We start from the raw sequence: 16,801 nt of genomic DNA on the forward strand, positions 1-16,801 counted from the left end.
TCCCGGAGAAAAGAACTGACCAGCTCCCATTGATTTCACTGGGAGACGTCTTTTTGGTCAGGATCTTGAGGCAGATACAGCATCAAAATCCTGACCAAAATACCCCGTGTGAACTTACCCTTAGTTTGGTTCAGTAGATGACACAACCATGGGGAAGACATGACAGATGTGCAGAAGGCAGTTACTGACACCAGGAGGGTAAACTAATAATGGTCATTACTAAAGAAGATGGCTGTTCACACAGCGCTGTATCTAAGCATATCAATGGAAAAAGTATGGAAGAAAAAGGTGCACAAGCAACCGGGATAGGATTGTTAATAAAAGGCCATCAAAGATATGGGGAGGAATGACAAGGAGTGGACTGTGATCTATCTATCTATCTATCTATCTATCTATCTATCTATCTATCTATCTCCTATCTATCTATCTATCTATCTATCTCCTATCTATCTATCTATCTATCTATCTATCTATCTATCTCCTATCTATCTATCTATCTATCTATCATCTATCTATCTATCTATCTATCTATCTATCATCTATCTATCTATCTATCTATCTATCTATCTATCATCTATCTATCTGTCTATCTATCTCCTATCTATCTATCTATCTATCTATCTATCTATCTATCTATCATCTATCTATCTATCTATCTATCTATCTATCTATCTATCTCCTATCTATCTATCTATCTATCTATCTATCTATCTATCATCTATCTATCTATCTATCTATCTATCTATCTATCTATCTCCTATCTATCTATCTATCTATCTATCTATCTATCTATTTCCTATCTATCTATCTATCTATCTATCTATCTATCTATCTATCTATCTATCTCCTATCTATCTATCTATCTATCTATCTCCTATCTATCTATCTATCTATCTATCTATCTATCTATCTATCTCCTATCTATCTATCTATCTATCTATCTATCTATCTCCTATCTATCTATCTATCTATCTATCTATCTCCTATCTATCTATCTATCTATCTACCTATCTATCTATCTATCTATCTATCTATCTCCTATCTATCTATCTATCTATCTATCTATCTATCTATCTCCTATCTATCTATCTATCTATCTATCTATCTCCTATCTATCTATCTATCTATCTATCTATCTATCTCCTATCTATCTATCTATCTATCTATCTATCTCCTATCTATCTATCTATCTATCTATCTATCTATCTATCTATCTCCTATCTATCTATCTATCTATCTATCTATCTATCTATCTATCTATCTCCTATCTATCTATCTATCTATCTATCTATCTATCTATCTATCTATCTATCTAGCTCCTATCTATCTATCTATCTATCTATCTATCTCCTATCTATCTATCTCCTATCTATCTATCTATCTATCTATCTATCTATCTATCTATCTATCTATCCATCCATCCATCCATCCATCTCTATCACATATCTATACACAGTCCTGTATTTCGGATACAGAGGTGTAGAGATTTGCCCCTGCACAGACTTGGGGTAAGTAATGAGTCTGATGAGTGATCTTGTCGCCCGCTCGCCTCCTAATTGCTTGTCACTCCTTGTTTGCATGGATCTGCAGGCAGCACAACAATAGGACACAAACAATTACGTAGGCATTAAGAATAAATGAATGGAGTATAAAAAGGAGCCGAGGCAGAAGTGTCGAGCACTGGTCCAGCAAGCACTGCACAGCCCAGCGTCCTCCCATCACTGCCGCCTCTCCAGCCCTGAGGATGCCTGACACTGCCGTCCCTGCCTGCTTCCTGTGCCTCCTAGCCTTGTCCTCAGCATGCTACATCCAGAACTGCCCCAGAGGGGGCAAGAGGTCCTACCCCGACACAGAAGTCCGACAGGTGCAGTATCTCTGACTGTTATTACTGGGGAGACTGGAAAGGATGGATGGATAGATAGATAGATAGATAGATAGATAGATAGATAGATAGATAGATGAGAGATAGATAGATAGATAGATAGATGATAGATAGATAGATAGATAGATAGGAGATAGATAGATAGATAGATAGGAGATAGATAGATGAGAGATAGATAGATAGATAGATAGATAGATAGATAGATAGATAGATGATAGATAGATAGATAGATAGATAGATAGATAGATAGATAGATAGGAGATAGACAGATAGATAGATAGATAGAAAGAAAGAAAGAAAGAAAGAAAGAAAGAAAGAAAGAAAGATAGATAGATAGATAGGAGATAGAAAGATAGATAGATAGATAGATAGGAGATAGATAGATAGATAGATAGATAGATAGATAGATGGATCGATAGATAGAAAGATAGATATGTGATAGATAGGAGATGGATAGATGATAGATAGATAGATAGATAGATAGATAGATAGATAGATAGATAGGAGATAGATAGGAGATAGATAGATAGATAGATAGATAGATAGATAGATAGATAGATGGATAGATAGATAGATAGGAGATGGATAGATAGATAGATAGATAGATAGAGGGATAGATAGATAGATAGGAGATGGATAGATAGATAGATAGATAGATAGATAGAAAGATAGATAGAGGGATAGATAGATAGATAGATAGATAGATTATAGATAGATAGATAGATAGATAGATAGATAGATAGGAGATAGATAGATAGATAGATAGATAGGAGATAGATAGATAGGAGATAGATAGATAATAGATAGTTACTATAGGCTAGTGTTCTCCAACTTGTGGATCCCCGGCTGTTCCAAAACTACAACACCCAACATTCCCTTGTCTATAAGAACATGCTGAGACTTGTGGTTTTACTACGGCCAAAGACCTATAGTAGTTGGATTACAGTCTAAAGTGTGAAGGTCTTGTACAGATGTAGCTGAGCTGAGCATGCGGCTGCTTTGCTTGTGTATTGTGATGTCACTATGTGTATTGTGATGTCACTATGTAAATGCCACATGACAACCTCAGCTCCACTACGCGGCTCCGCTGCATTTTCATATCCTATGGGCATTAGCAGGCTAATGTTGTATTCTCTTATTCTGTATATCCTATGGCGTGAACAGGTGTAGCAGAGCTAAATTTGCGGCTAAATTGTGAGCAGGTATACCCGCAGTCCTGTGTAAATCCGCAGATTTAGATAGTCTCTTCATTACATTGAATTTGTTATGTAAGAATGTATTTTTGTAGCTTGAAATCTAGCTGCAGTCCTATGTAAAACCAGGTATATCACATTGATACAGATGTAGCAGGGCTGAGTTTGTCAATTGTCTCAGCATGCTACAATATCACAATGTGTATTTCGGCATAGAACTACTCCTATTATGAGATATTACTCAGGGTAATGGTTGTATCCAGCTCTAGCTCTGCTACATCATTCACTGGTCTTACAGAGACTTTAGCTGTCATTTTCTGACACTTCAGCACCTCGGACAGTGGACTGATCATCATAGACTTTGCATTTCTGCCTCAAATGAGCTGAGTTTGTCATTTGCACAATTTTTGAAACCATTTATAATTAATACCCATTGCATTACCTTAAATATCTTGAAGCTAGTGACACATTTAGCTCTGCTACATATACACATTCAGGATTTCAGGACAATGTCAGACTTGCATTTGCAGTTACAGATGAAGCAGAGCTGTGTCACAGTGACTGATCACAAGGTATAGGACTAACAGTTCACTGACACATTTAGCTCTGCTACATCTGTGCATTGCTATTGTTTTGCAACACATGTTTTTCTTCATTATGTAATGACATCGCCCTTATTGCCTGTATGAGGGGAGAACATGGCCAGCGGGGGCCCCAGTTACAGGATGTGGCCCCATTGGCTTTGTATCACTAGCACTTGCTGTGTGCCCTGGGAATCATTAGCACTTCCCATACATGTAGTGTCCGTGTTTTCATTCCTTTTTAATGTGGTAATGGGGCATTTACTCACTGAGCACAGCTGTGCATGTCCACAACCGTCTATGTCAGCGCGAACTCCATAGACAGTAAGTGCTCCTAAAACATAAATATATAATGTCACCATACCGATACACTGCTATAGTGTACACATAAATAATGCTGTGATACAGGGCACATAAACAATAAGGCCACACTGTACATATAAATAATGCTGTGATACAGGGCACATAAACAATAAGGCCATAGTGTACACATAAATAATGCTGTGATACAGGGCACATAAACAATAAGGCCATAGTGTACATATAAATAATGCTGTTATACAGGGCACATAAACAATAAGGCCATACTGTACATATAAATAATGCTGTGATACAGGGCACATAAACAATAAGGCCACACTGTACATATAAATAATGCTGTGATACAGGGCACATAAACAATAAGGCCATACTGTAAACACATGTAATGCTGTTATACAGTGCACATAAATTATAATGTTATACCATGACCATAAATAATAATCTTATACTGTGCACATAAATAATGTTATTATACAGTGTCCTATTGTGCACATAACTACCGACATTAAAGCACACAGAAATAATGCTGCCACACTGTACACATATATAATGCCACTATAGAATACACATAAATAACACTGCCAGACTGCACATAAAATTGTTGCCAATATAGAGTACACATACATTTTACCACCACACTATTCAGATAACTAATGCTGTACTAGAGTACACATAAATAACACTACCATACTATACATATAACTTCATACATTACAGAGTATACATAAATAACACTATTATACTGTACAGATAACTAGTTCCATTATACAGTACATATAAAGAACACTGCCATTCTATGCACTTAACCATTATAAAGAACACCTAAATAACACTGCTATACTGTATACATCACTAATTCTGTTATAAAGTAGGGATAAATAACACTAACATACTGTACATGTAACTAATGGAATCATAGAGTACACATAAATAACACTGCCATACTATACATGTAACTAATGGGATCATAGAGTACACATAAATAACACTGCCATACTGTAAGTGTAACTAATAGGATCATAGAGTACCCATAAATAACCCCTCCATACTGTACATGTAACTAATGGAATCATAGACTACATATAAATAACACTGCCATACTTTACATATAACTAATGGGATCATATAGTACACATAAATAACTCTGCCATACTGTACATGTAACTAATGCCATTATTGAATAAATATAAAAAGCTCTACTATACTGTACATGTAACTGATGCCATTACATAGTACACATAAGTAACACTGTTATACTGTACAGATAGCTAATTCTATTATACAATACACATAAATTACACCGCAATACTGTGCACACAGCTAAAACCATATAAAAAACTTAAAGTAATGCTGCCATACAGTACACAGATAAGATGCCGATATATTGACAGATCCTAATAGTAGTGCCATCATAGTGTGTATATAAATAATAGCGCTAGTATACTGTTCTAATAATCACATGCAGTGAGGGTCAGGACTATGGTAACTATAGTGGATTGGTTTATTTTGCAGTGTATACCATGTGGGCCGGGAAATAGAGGGAACTGCTTCGGTCCAAACATCTGTTGTGGAGAAGATCTAGGATGTTATGTCGGCACCCCAGAAACTCTTCGATGTGTGGAAGAAAATTACTTACCTTCCCCGTGTGAGGCTGGTGGGAAACCCTGCAGCAGCGGAGGGCGATGTGCCGCATCAGGAATATGCTGTAGTGATGGTAAGTTACCCAGCCTAGGAAAATGGGACAATTCATCAAGTTTAGCCATTCATATGTCAGAGAGAGGGTGAAGTGAGCCCGGTCAGAAACACGCAAACTTAGATCATCTCTGGTGAATCTGTCTTGGTCTCCCAAGATGGATTGTCACCTCGCAGTAGTATCAGATTACAGCTGCTCTTAGAAGAGGCCACAAAGTGTTATTATTTATGTACAGTGGGTAGATTATCTTATCATTCATCCCTAAGGTTATGTACACGTAAGGAAATCCATATACTGCCTGACTACTGTCTGACTACTACTGCTACTTATAATATAATACCCCCAATATACTACAGCTACTAAGTATATATACTGTATAATATATTATACCTATACTATTACACATATAATATCATTATTAGTACCGCTATATAGTACTATTATACAGTACTATTACTTACTACAATAATTACTACTGCTATAACTACAACTACTATCATAAATAGTACTGCTATATAGTAATATAATACTAATACTGCTACTTATAATATAATACCCCCAATATACTACAGCTACTGGTAGTAAATATATATATATATATATATATATATATATATAGTATAATATATTACTACTCCTAGTACTTATCATTATTAGTACCGCTATATAGTAATATAATACTACTACTGCTACTTATAATATAATACCCCCAATATACTACAGCTAGTAAGTATATTTACTGTATAATATTACTACTTATACTATTACACATATATAGTATCATTATTAGTACCGCTATATAGTACTATTATACTACTACTTACTACGATTATTACTACTGCTATAACTACAACTACTATCATAATATATATCATTATTAGTACCGCTATATAGTACTATTATACTACTACTGCTACTTATAATATAATACCTCCAATATACTACAGCTACTGGTAGTAAATATATATATTGTATAATATATTACTACTCCTAGTACTTATCATTATTAGTACCGCTATATAGTACTATTATACTACTACTACTTATAATATACTGTAATACCTCCAATATACTACAGCTACTGGTAGTAAATATATATATTGTATAATATATTACTACTCCTAGTAATTATCATTATTAGTACCGCTATATAGTACTATTATACTACTACTGCTACTTATAATATAATACCTCCAATATACTACAGCTACTGGTAGTAAATATATATATTGTATAATATATTACTACTCCTAGTACTTATCATTAATAGTACCGCTATATAGTAATATAATACTAATACTGCTACTTATAATATAATACCCCAATATACTACAGCTAGTAAGTATATATACTGTATAATATATTACTACTCCTAGTACTTATACTACTACATATATATAGTATCATTATTAGTACCGCTATATAGTACTATTATACTACTACTTACTACAATAATTACTACTGCTATAACTACAACTACTATCATAATATATATCATTATTAGTACCTCTATATAGTAATATAATACTAATACTGCTACTTATAATATAATACCCCCAATATACTACAGCTACTGGTAGTAAATATATATATATATATATATATATATATATATATATATGTATATATATATATATGTATAATATATTACTACTCCTAGTACTTATCATTATTAGTACCGCTATATAGTAATATAATACTACTACTGCTACTTATAATATAATACCCCCAATATACTACAGCTAGTACCATATTTTTCGGACTATAAGGCGCACCGGACTATAAGGCGCACCTGCAAAAAATGCCTGCTAAGGCATCTAGGTTCATATATAAGGCGCACCGGACTATAAGGCGCACCATATAGGGTGCGATTATAGGATGCACCAGATTATAAGATGTGCTGAATTATAAGACGCTGTACATTGGATATTGAATGAAGCACAGTTATGTCACTGGGCTGCTGCACACAGAGCTGTACATATCACAGCTTCTGTATACGGTGGCCGTAGTGCTCAAACCATTTACAGCAGGGGTGCTCACACTTGTATAGGGGTTGAGCTACTTATAAATTGACCATTTTAAAATTATCTACTGTGTGGGCCGAGGCTTGGGCTGCTGTGTGAGCGGGGCCCACAAGTTTACCAAAACTGGGCGGGGCTTAACACGTCTTAGGGGCGGGGCCTGCTCTGATGCAGACGTTCTGATTGGCTCATAGCACTGCCCGGGCACCCAGCACAGAGCCAACACCACTGCCAGTAATGCCGGTGCCCTCAGCACAGACCCCCACAGACCTCCTGCCCGCGGCTGCCTGGAGAGCGGGGAAGGCAACATCCCCCAGAGCTGCTACTGCTTCTGTTCTGTGTGAGACACAGGGGACGGGGGCAGCGGCGGCTCCAGGGGATGATGCGCTCCCAGCTCTCCAGTGTGACACAAACTAGGCGGGGCTGCGGCCCAGGACCTGCCCACACAACAGACTGCTGTGAAGAACACGTAAGGCAGCGAGGGGGCGTGGCCAGCAGCCAACATGGCCGGACGCTGTCCTAACATCGTGCCACAGAGTGCAGCATTCATACAGCAGTCACTTCGGCGTGGTGGAGAGACCAGCGACAGCACGACCGGGATCCAACCAGTTGTATTGGGGAAGAGACAGCTTCAAATTGAGTTTCTGCAACTCTCATTAGAGGTAGGACAGATCCATATATAAGGCGCACTGGACTATAAGGCGCACTTGCAATTTCTGAGAAAATTCTAGTATTTTATGTGCGCCTTATAGTCCGGAAAATACGGTAAGTATATTTACTGTATAATATATTACTACTTATACTATTACACATATATAGTATCATTATTAGTACCGCTATATAGTACTATTATACTACTACTTGCTACAATAATTACTACTGCTATAACTACAACTACTATCATAGTATATATCATTATTAGTACCGCTATATAGTACTACTGATTATAATACTACACTACTACTAATACCAATAATACTGGCACTATTGTAATTACTACTGCTATAACTACTATTACTAATGACATGTACAATAGTAACTTTACTACACATAATTATTGTAGTCTACTACTACTAGATCTGCCTGCTGTACATGAGACTGCCTCTAGGTGCTGCACAGACTGGTTTCACAATCACCCCCTCATGTAACCAATCAGGTTCAGACTTAGTAGAGCTGAGATTATATTGGGTAGTACACTTACAAGGCTATATGTAGCAGAGCTGAGCTTGTTGGATGTAGTACACTTACAAGGCTATATGTAGCAGAGCGGAGTTTGTTGGATGTAGTAGAGCTTTGGATGTGAGAAGAGTATCACTCAGGACTTGCTGATCTATAGAACCTGTCACTTCACACATCTTCCCTTGTGTTCCCGCAGACAGTTGCATTGTGGACTCCAGCTGCCTGGATGAAGACAGTGAGAGGAGACGAGTGTCCCCGGAGCACAACATGACCCAGATGGACGGCTCCACCAGCGACCTCCTCCTCAGACTCATGCACATGGCCAACAGACAACAACAGCAAAGCAAACATCAGTTCTACTGAGCGCCGCCACCGCCTGCGTTACCTCATGTGCTTAATGTATGACGTCACCCGCTGGATGCTGCGTCACCGGCCCTTTATTTAAGAATGTAATCTAATATGGCCGACAGTTTATTGTACATAGGGCAAATAAAGTCTTTTATTGCACTGTCATGTGACTGCTGTGTGATTATTATATAATATATTCTGTGGGATATCTATTCATAGAACTCATAGAATATCTATCTATCTATCTATCTATCTATCTATCTATCTATCTTCTATCTATCTCCTATCTATCTATCTATCTATCTATCTATCTATCTATCTATCTATCTATCTATCTATCTTCTACAGTATCTATCTATCTATCTATCTATCTATCTATCTATCTATCTATCTATCTATCTATCTTTATCCTATCTATCTATCTATCTATCTATCTATCTATCGATCTCCTATCTATCTATCTATCTATCTATCTATCTATCTATCTATCTATTTATCTATCTCCTATCTATCTATCTATCTATCTATCTATCTATCTATCTATCTATCTCCTATCTATCTATCTCCTATCTATCTATCTATCTATCTATCTATCTATCTATCTCCTATCTATCTATCTATCTATCTATCTATCTCCTATCTATCTATCTATCTATCTATCTATCTCCTATCTATCTATCTATCTATCTATCTATCTATCTATCTATCTAGCCAAATTGGATATAATTCCACAGCAAACACAAAAAGGGGGTGGACAAAAGTATTGGCACTATTTAAAAAAAATCATGTGATGCTTCTCTAATTTGTGTAATTAACAGCACCTGTTACTTACCTGAGGCACCTAACAGGTGGTGGCAATAACTAAATCACACTTGCAGCCAGTTGAAATGGATTAAAGTTGACTCAACCTCTGTCCTGTGTCCTTGTGTGACCACATTGAGCATGGAGAAAAGAAAGAAGACCAAAGTACTGTCTGAGGACTTGGGAAGCAAAATTGTGAGTAAGCATGAGCAATCTCAAGGCTACAAGTCCATCTACAAAGACCTGAATGTTTCTGTGTCTACCGTGTGCAACATAGAGTTTTCAGGAAAAAAAGAGGCCTTCAAAGAGAAGAAGACGCCCCCTACAGTCAGACATGGCGGAGGTCCCTGATGTTTTGGGGTTGCTTTGCTGCCTCTGGCACTGGACTGCTTGACCGTGTGCATGGCATTATGAAGTCTGAAGACGACCAACACATTGTGCAGCATCATGTAGGGCCCAGTGTGAGAAAGCTGGGTCTCCCTCAGAGGTCAGGGCTCTTCCAGCAGGACAAGGACCCAAAACACACTTCAGGTCAGCACTAGAAAATGGTGGTGAGAGAAAGCCCTGGAGACTTGTAAAGTGGCAGCAATGAGTCCAGCCCTGAATCCCATAGAACACCTGTGGGGGAGGGGGAGAGATCTCTTGGTGGCAGTTTGGAGAAGGCCCCCTTCACATCTCAGGGGGGACTGCGAGCAGTTTGCCAAAGAAGAATGGTCTAAGATTCCAGCAGAGCCTTGTAAGAAACTGATTGCTGGTTAGCGGAAGCGGTTGTGCGCAGTTATTGTGTCTAAAGGTTGTGCTACCAAGTATTAGGCTGAGGGCGCCAATACTTCTGTCCACACCGGTTTTGGAGTTTTGTGTAAAATAATCAATGATTTGACTTTTTTTTTCATTCTCTTTTGTGTTTTTTCATTGCAAGCAAAATAAATGAAGATATTACCAAAGAGTTTGTGCTTGTAATCATTTTCTGGAAGAACACGAGGATTATCTGACAGAACTGCAGGGGGGCCAATACTTTTGGCCAACACTGTATAAGCCCCCTGTATGACAACGTACAGTCCCTGCGGTTATATATTACCCCATGTGCTATATCACTATATTGTCCATGCCAATAATTGAACATTGTATGGAGCGCGCTTCTTATAGGACGTAAGGTGAGGGCTCCTAGATACTTATGGGGTCCAGATTATGGAACGTACAAGGCTCAGTAATATAGTCTCTTATCTATGAGATATTCTAACGTCCTATGGCGGCTGTGTCGGGGTCAAGCGCACTTTATCGTCTTCGTTCTCCGTAAATAACAATCCAATGTTTTCTTTCTTCAGTAAATAGAAGACAAGATGTTTTATTCAACGCCAATAAACCTCCTAATAAGATCTGATGGTGCATCAATTAATCCCATTGTATTCGGGTGAGGGAGCAGATAACTCCCAATCTTACGGGTTTTATTAATGCAATAGGGCAAGGAGAAGGGTCCGTTGTGGGACTGGAGGGAACGAATAATCGGAAGACGAGGAGAAGTCACAAGTCAAGTGAAGTATGAGTGAGGATAAGATGCGGAATGGGCACGGGAAATGACGCCGGGAGGGTCCTCACATGTAGCAGTGCTAGGACTGGATACCCTGCTCCCATCTCTGCCCCTATGGGAGGCAGAATCAGGGTGGAATTTGGTGCCAATTTTTAGGTAGAATCCGCGCCAAATTCCACCATCTAAACATATTTGTCTGGCCACTGAGTCATTGACTACTTTGTCTATATGGGCCCTCGGTCTGTACTAAGTTGGCAGATAAGACCCCACCTTAAATTCAGGTAGTAGACCCCATAAATAATCCAGACCCTAGACCAGACATTACAGTTAATTCACACCCCATTGTGACCCCCTAAATATATTCCGATCCCAAGCCAGACCCTAAATAAATTCAGACCTCAGACCAGACCCTTCATGATGTCAGAACGTTTATGTCCCGCTTCTTGGTCCTGGGCCCGGTTCGATTTCCGGCACCAGCCTAGAAATGAAGAGTAAAGTGGAGGTGAATATTATAGCAGATGTCATGTAGATAGGAATAGTGACTGCTGTGACTATAGGGGGAAGGGGGTCTTCTGTGGATACCAGAGGAAGGACTGCTTTGTCTACTGGGGAGAAGATGAAGACGCGGGGGTGTCTACTGGGGCAATGAAGAGACTTTGTCTTGACAGCTGAGCCTTGGAGTGGCTATAAGTGACGGGGTGAGTGCCCTGCTAAGTCTATAGGGGGAAACCAAGACTTAATGCTATGACTACTGGGGAAAGGATGGCACTGCAGTAGTTACAAGTGCAAGCTATCCCTACTGTGACTACTAAGGCAAAGGGGTGGCTACAGGAGGAAAGCTGGGCTATTAACTGTTACTGTAAGTGCTCAAAGTTATGGGGAGGCTCTGCTGGGACTAGTAAGGGGAAGCGGGTGTTCTGGCCCTGCTGCGAATACTGGAGGAGGTGGCTGTACTACTGTCCAGGGGGGCTATTACTGCTGCCACATTGGGAGACATCGCTGTGATTATTATATATATATATATATATATATATATATATATATATATTATATATATAGGGTGGCTACAAGAAATAGTATTGGTTAACTGCTGTGACCGTAAGGGAGCGCCACATATGACTAAGAGGGTTCATTTACTTTACCTGTACACTGGCACATCATCCAATATAAGATATCGCTGAGATTAATAAACCTCTTCATCCTCCCCGCAGAGTCCGGGCTACAGATGGAAGAAGAGCCAAGAGGTCTCCGCTATAGGAAAACAAAATAATCAGCTACAAATGTGAGAAAGGTGAAAGTTACAGATCACATCGTAACGGAGAGTTCTATCATCTATGTAATATCATGGAGGAATACTTTATATATCTTGTACAGGTCGCGCGTTATTCAGTACTAGGTCTCTAGTCACATCCAGATCTGCATTCAGTATTTCCTCCTGATTCCTACTGGAACCCGTAGACCCCGAACTGATGAGGTCACATTGTTACCCTTTATAAAGTAGAAAAACATTGTAAGACATTGGGGCAGGTTTATTAAGACTGGTGCAGCGAAAGAGATTTACGAAGACTGATTCGCCACCCATGAGTCTCTTCAGACCCCTGAATATAATAATCCGGGGCCCCTGAGGCCTCCGATTGAGCATCAGCCATCACGTGAGACCTTCAAATAATTTGTTCCATCAGGATTACCTATAGCATAACTCTACATATAAATAATACCGCCATATCATGGCCAATTTTTACTATTCAGGTAAATATATACTTATATACCATATACTACCTTTACCCCCATAGACACGTTTTGTTTCCTCTCTACCCTCAAATAATTTGTTCCATCACAGATACCCATAACATGACTCCACATATAAATTATATAAATAATACCGCCATATCATCACTAATTTTCAACAACTAAATCCAGTGACTTACATGTGATTTCTTCTCTGATTGTAGTCGAATATATTACCAGTCTCTCTGTTGCCCCGACTGGCATGAAGGCTCCTTCAACCTTAAACATGGGCAGCACGGTGGCTCAGTGGTTAGCACTGCAGCGCTGGAGTCCTAGGTCCAAATCCTGCCAGGGGCAACATCTGCAAGGAGTTTGTATGTTCTCCCCGTGTTTGCGTGGGTTTCCTCCGGGTACTCCCGTTTCCTCCCACACACCAAAGACATACTGATAGGGAATGTAGATTGTGAGCCCTATATGGGACAGTGACTGACAATATCTGTAAAGCGCTGCGGAATATGATGGCGCTATATAAGTAAGCATAATAATAATAATAATAATAATAAACATGGCTCTGAAATTCTGCTATGCTGCCATCTTTGGCTCCTCAACTTTACATGACATGCTTATCCAGGAACAGCCACCATGTCCATTATGCCAAACTTAATTTCCCCTATGACAGTCAAAATGTCCCCATGAGAATCACAATGCTCCTATGAGAACAATAAAACCACCGACGAGAACCATATTGCCCTCATGAGAAGCACAATGGCCCCATTAAAACCACAATGCCTCCAGGAAAACCATAATGTCTCCATTAAAACCACAATGCCCCCATGAGAACCATAATGCCCCCCCCCCATCAGAAACACAATGGTCCCATGAGAACCACAATGCCCCCCATTAGAACCATAATGTCTCCATGAGAATCACAATGGTCCCATGAGACACATAATGGCCCCAATAGAACCACAATGCCCCCATGAAAACCTCAATGCCCCCATGAGAACCAAAAAGCCCCTATGAGAATCACAATGCCCCCCATGAGAACCACAATGCCCCCATGAGAACCACAATGCCCCCCATGAGAACCACAATGCCCCCATGAGAACCACAATGCCCCCATGAGAACCATAATGCCCCCCATTAGAACCATAATGTCTCCATGAGAATCACAATGGTCCCATGAGACACATAATGGCCCCAATAGAACCACAATGCCCCCATGAAAACCTCAATGCCCCCATGAGAACCAAAAAGCCCCTATGAGAATCACAATGCCCCCCATGAGAACCACAATGCCCCCATGAGAACCACAATGCCCCCCATGAGAACCACAATGCCCCCATGAGAACCACAATGCCCCCATGAGAACCATAATGCCCCCATGAAAACCTCAATGCCCCCAGGAGAACCACAATTCCCCCATGAGAATCACATTGCCCCCATGAGAACCACAATGCCCCTATGAGAACCACAATGCCCCCATGAGAACCACAATGGCCCTATGAGTACCACAATGGCCCCATGAGAACCACAATGGCCCTATGAGAACCACAATGCCCCCATGAGAACCATAATGCCCCCCCTGAGAACCACAATGCCCCCATGAAAACCTCAATGCCCCTTTGAGAACCACAATTCCCCCATGAGAACCACAATGCCCCCATGAGAACCACAATGGTCCCATGAGAACCACAATGCCCCCCATGAGAACCACAATGCCCCCATGAGAACCACAATGGCCCCATGAGAACCACAATGCCCTCATGAGAACCACAATGGCCCCATGAGAACCACAATGCCCCCATGAATACCACAATGCCCCCATGAGAACCACAATGCCCCATGAAAACCTCATTGCCCCCATGAGAACCACAATGGCCCCATGAGAATCACAATGCTCAGCTTCAGCTTAACTTGCCCTTACATCCAGTGAACTGATGTCTGTACAGTATTTATAGCACTTGACATGGGTCTCAGAGTTCCCAATGGTCACAGTTTCTTTCTTACTGTTGGATTATTCCCATGTCCCAAGGACTTGGACATAATTCAAAATGGTGATCACAAGGATCATGGGAAATTTAGGGCATTGGGCCAAAAGACCTCATGCTCTGGGCCTAACAACTTGACTGGGCCTTCATGACACGGAGAGAGGAACTGCAGCTGCAAAAATTAAAACATTTACACCGCGCAAGCTAAAAACAGTGAAAATATAAAACCAAAATGTTACAAAGTTGGAAATAAAAAAGCTTTTGTAAAATTTTTGTAAACTATTGAAATTTAATCTCCTCTTCCCCCATCTTCTTACCTGTCCAACTCCATGGATCACGAGAAGATTCTGTCTGAAGGTCAAGGGCGGACTCTGTTACCTCCGAGTATTTGTCATCTCAAGAAAAGTGCTGACAGCAGGCACAGCCTTTATAAGGAGACGGGAGGAGGAACGCGGGAGCACATGACTCACTCCACATCTCCGTCCTAATCGCAAAACATCGAGCAAGGCTACGTCTTCATGCAAATTGTCTCATTTTCTACTTTTATGACAATTTTATTTCATTTAGACTCCACGGGGTACAAAGTGGCTGATGTAACTGAGACCGGGGGGGATTTATTAAGACTGGAATTTCATATGCCGTTCTTAATCAATTCCCCCGCTGGGACAAGATGTGTAAAAAAAATTCGGATGCTCCGAACCCTTTATGGAACATCTCGGTAGGTCTTGTGTGCTGGGTATCTCTGGAGGTCTCATGTGCCAGGTCTCTCGGTAGGTCTCATGTGCCAGGTCTCTTGGAAGGTCTCATGTGCCAGGTATCTCGGGAGGTCTCATGTGCCAGGTATCTCGGGAGGTCTCATGTGCCAGGTATCTCGGGAGGTCTCATATGCCAGGTCTCTCGGGAGGTCTCATGTGCCAGGTATCTCGGGAGATCTCATGTGCCAGGTATCTCGGGAGGTCTCATATGCCAGGTCTCTCGGGAGGTCTCATGTGCCAGGTATCTCGGGAGATCTCATGTGCCAGGTCTCTTGGGAGGTCTCATGTGCCAGGTATCTCAGGAGGTCTCATGTGCCAGTTCTCTCAGGAGGTCTCATGTGCCAGGTATCTCGGGAGATCTCATGTGCCAGGTATCTCGGGAGATCTCATGTGCCAGGTGTCTCGGGAGGTCTCATATGCCAGGTCTCTTGATAGGTCTCATGTGCCAGGTATCTCGGGAGGTCTCGTGCCAGGTCTCTTGGAAGGTCTCATGCGCCAGTTCTCTCGGGAGGTCTCATGTGCCAGCATTCTCGGTAGGTCTCATGTGCCAGGTCTCTTGGGAGGTCTCATGTGCCAGTTCTCTCGGGAGGTCTCGTGCCAGGTCTCTTGGGAGGTCTCGTGCCAGGTCTCTTGGGAGGTCTCATGCGCCAGTTCACTCGGGAGGTCTCATGTGCCAGTTCTCTCGGGAGGTCTCGTGCCAGGTATCTCGGGAGGTCTCATGTGCCAGTTCTCTCGGGAGGTCTCCTGCCAGGTCTCTCAGAATGGGGGCTGGGATATTTC

The 16,801-nt window shown here is 40.6% G+C and overlaps 1 protein-coding gene across 1 annotated transcript; it reads left to right on the plus strand.

The window, feature by feature from the left end:
* The first annotated feature begins 1,697 nt into the window (after positions 1-1,697).
* LOC142188132 (vasotocin-neurophysin VT) lies at positions 1,698-9,349 on the plus strand. The gene is made up of 3 exons (XM_075261776.1): positions 1,698-1,864; positions 5,490-5,691; positions 9,067-9,349. Exons 1-3 carry the CDS (start codon positions 1,745-1,747, stop codon positions 9,231-9,233), a joined length of 489 nt encoding a protein of 162 aa, XP_075117877.1. The 5' UTR covers positions 1,698-1,744; the 3' UTR covers positions 9,234-9,349.
* Positions 9,350-16,801: the final 7,452 nt, after the last annotated feature.

This window comes from Leptodactylus fuscus, chromosome 1 (genome assembly GCF_031893055.1).
Source record: "Leptodactylus fuscus isolate aLepFus1 chromosome 1, aLepFus1.hap2, whole genome shotgun sequence".
NCBI classification, from domain to species: domain Eukaryota; kingdom Metazoa; phylum Chordata; class Amphibia; order Anura; family Leptodactylidae; genus Leptodactylus; species Leptodactylus fuscus.

Excerpts from the sequence above, each read along its gene's own strand:
- LOC142188132 (XM_075261776.1), top strand. The coding sequence starts at position 1,745 with ATGCCTGACACTGCCGTCCCTGCCTGCTTCCTGTGCCTCCTAGCCTTG. Across the intron at positions 1,865-5,489 it reads CCGACACAGAAGTCCGACAG|TGTATACCATGTGGGCCGGG; the intron begins GTGCAGTATCTC and ends TTTATTTTGCAG. Across the intron at positions 5,692-9,066 it reads AGGAATATGCTGTAGTGATG|ACAGTTGCATTGTGGACTCC; the intron begins GTAAGTTACCCA and ends GTGTTCCCGCAG.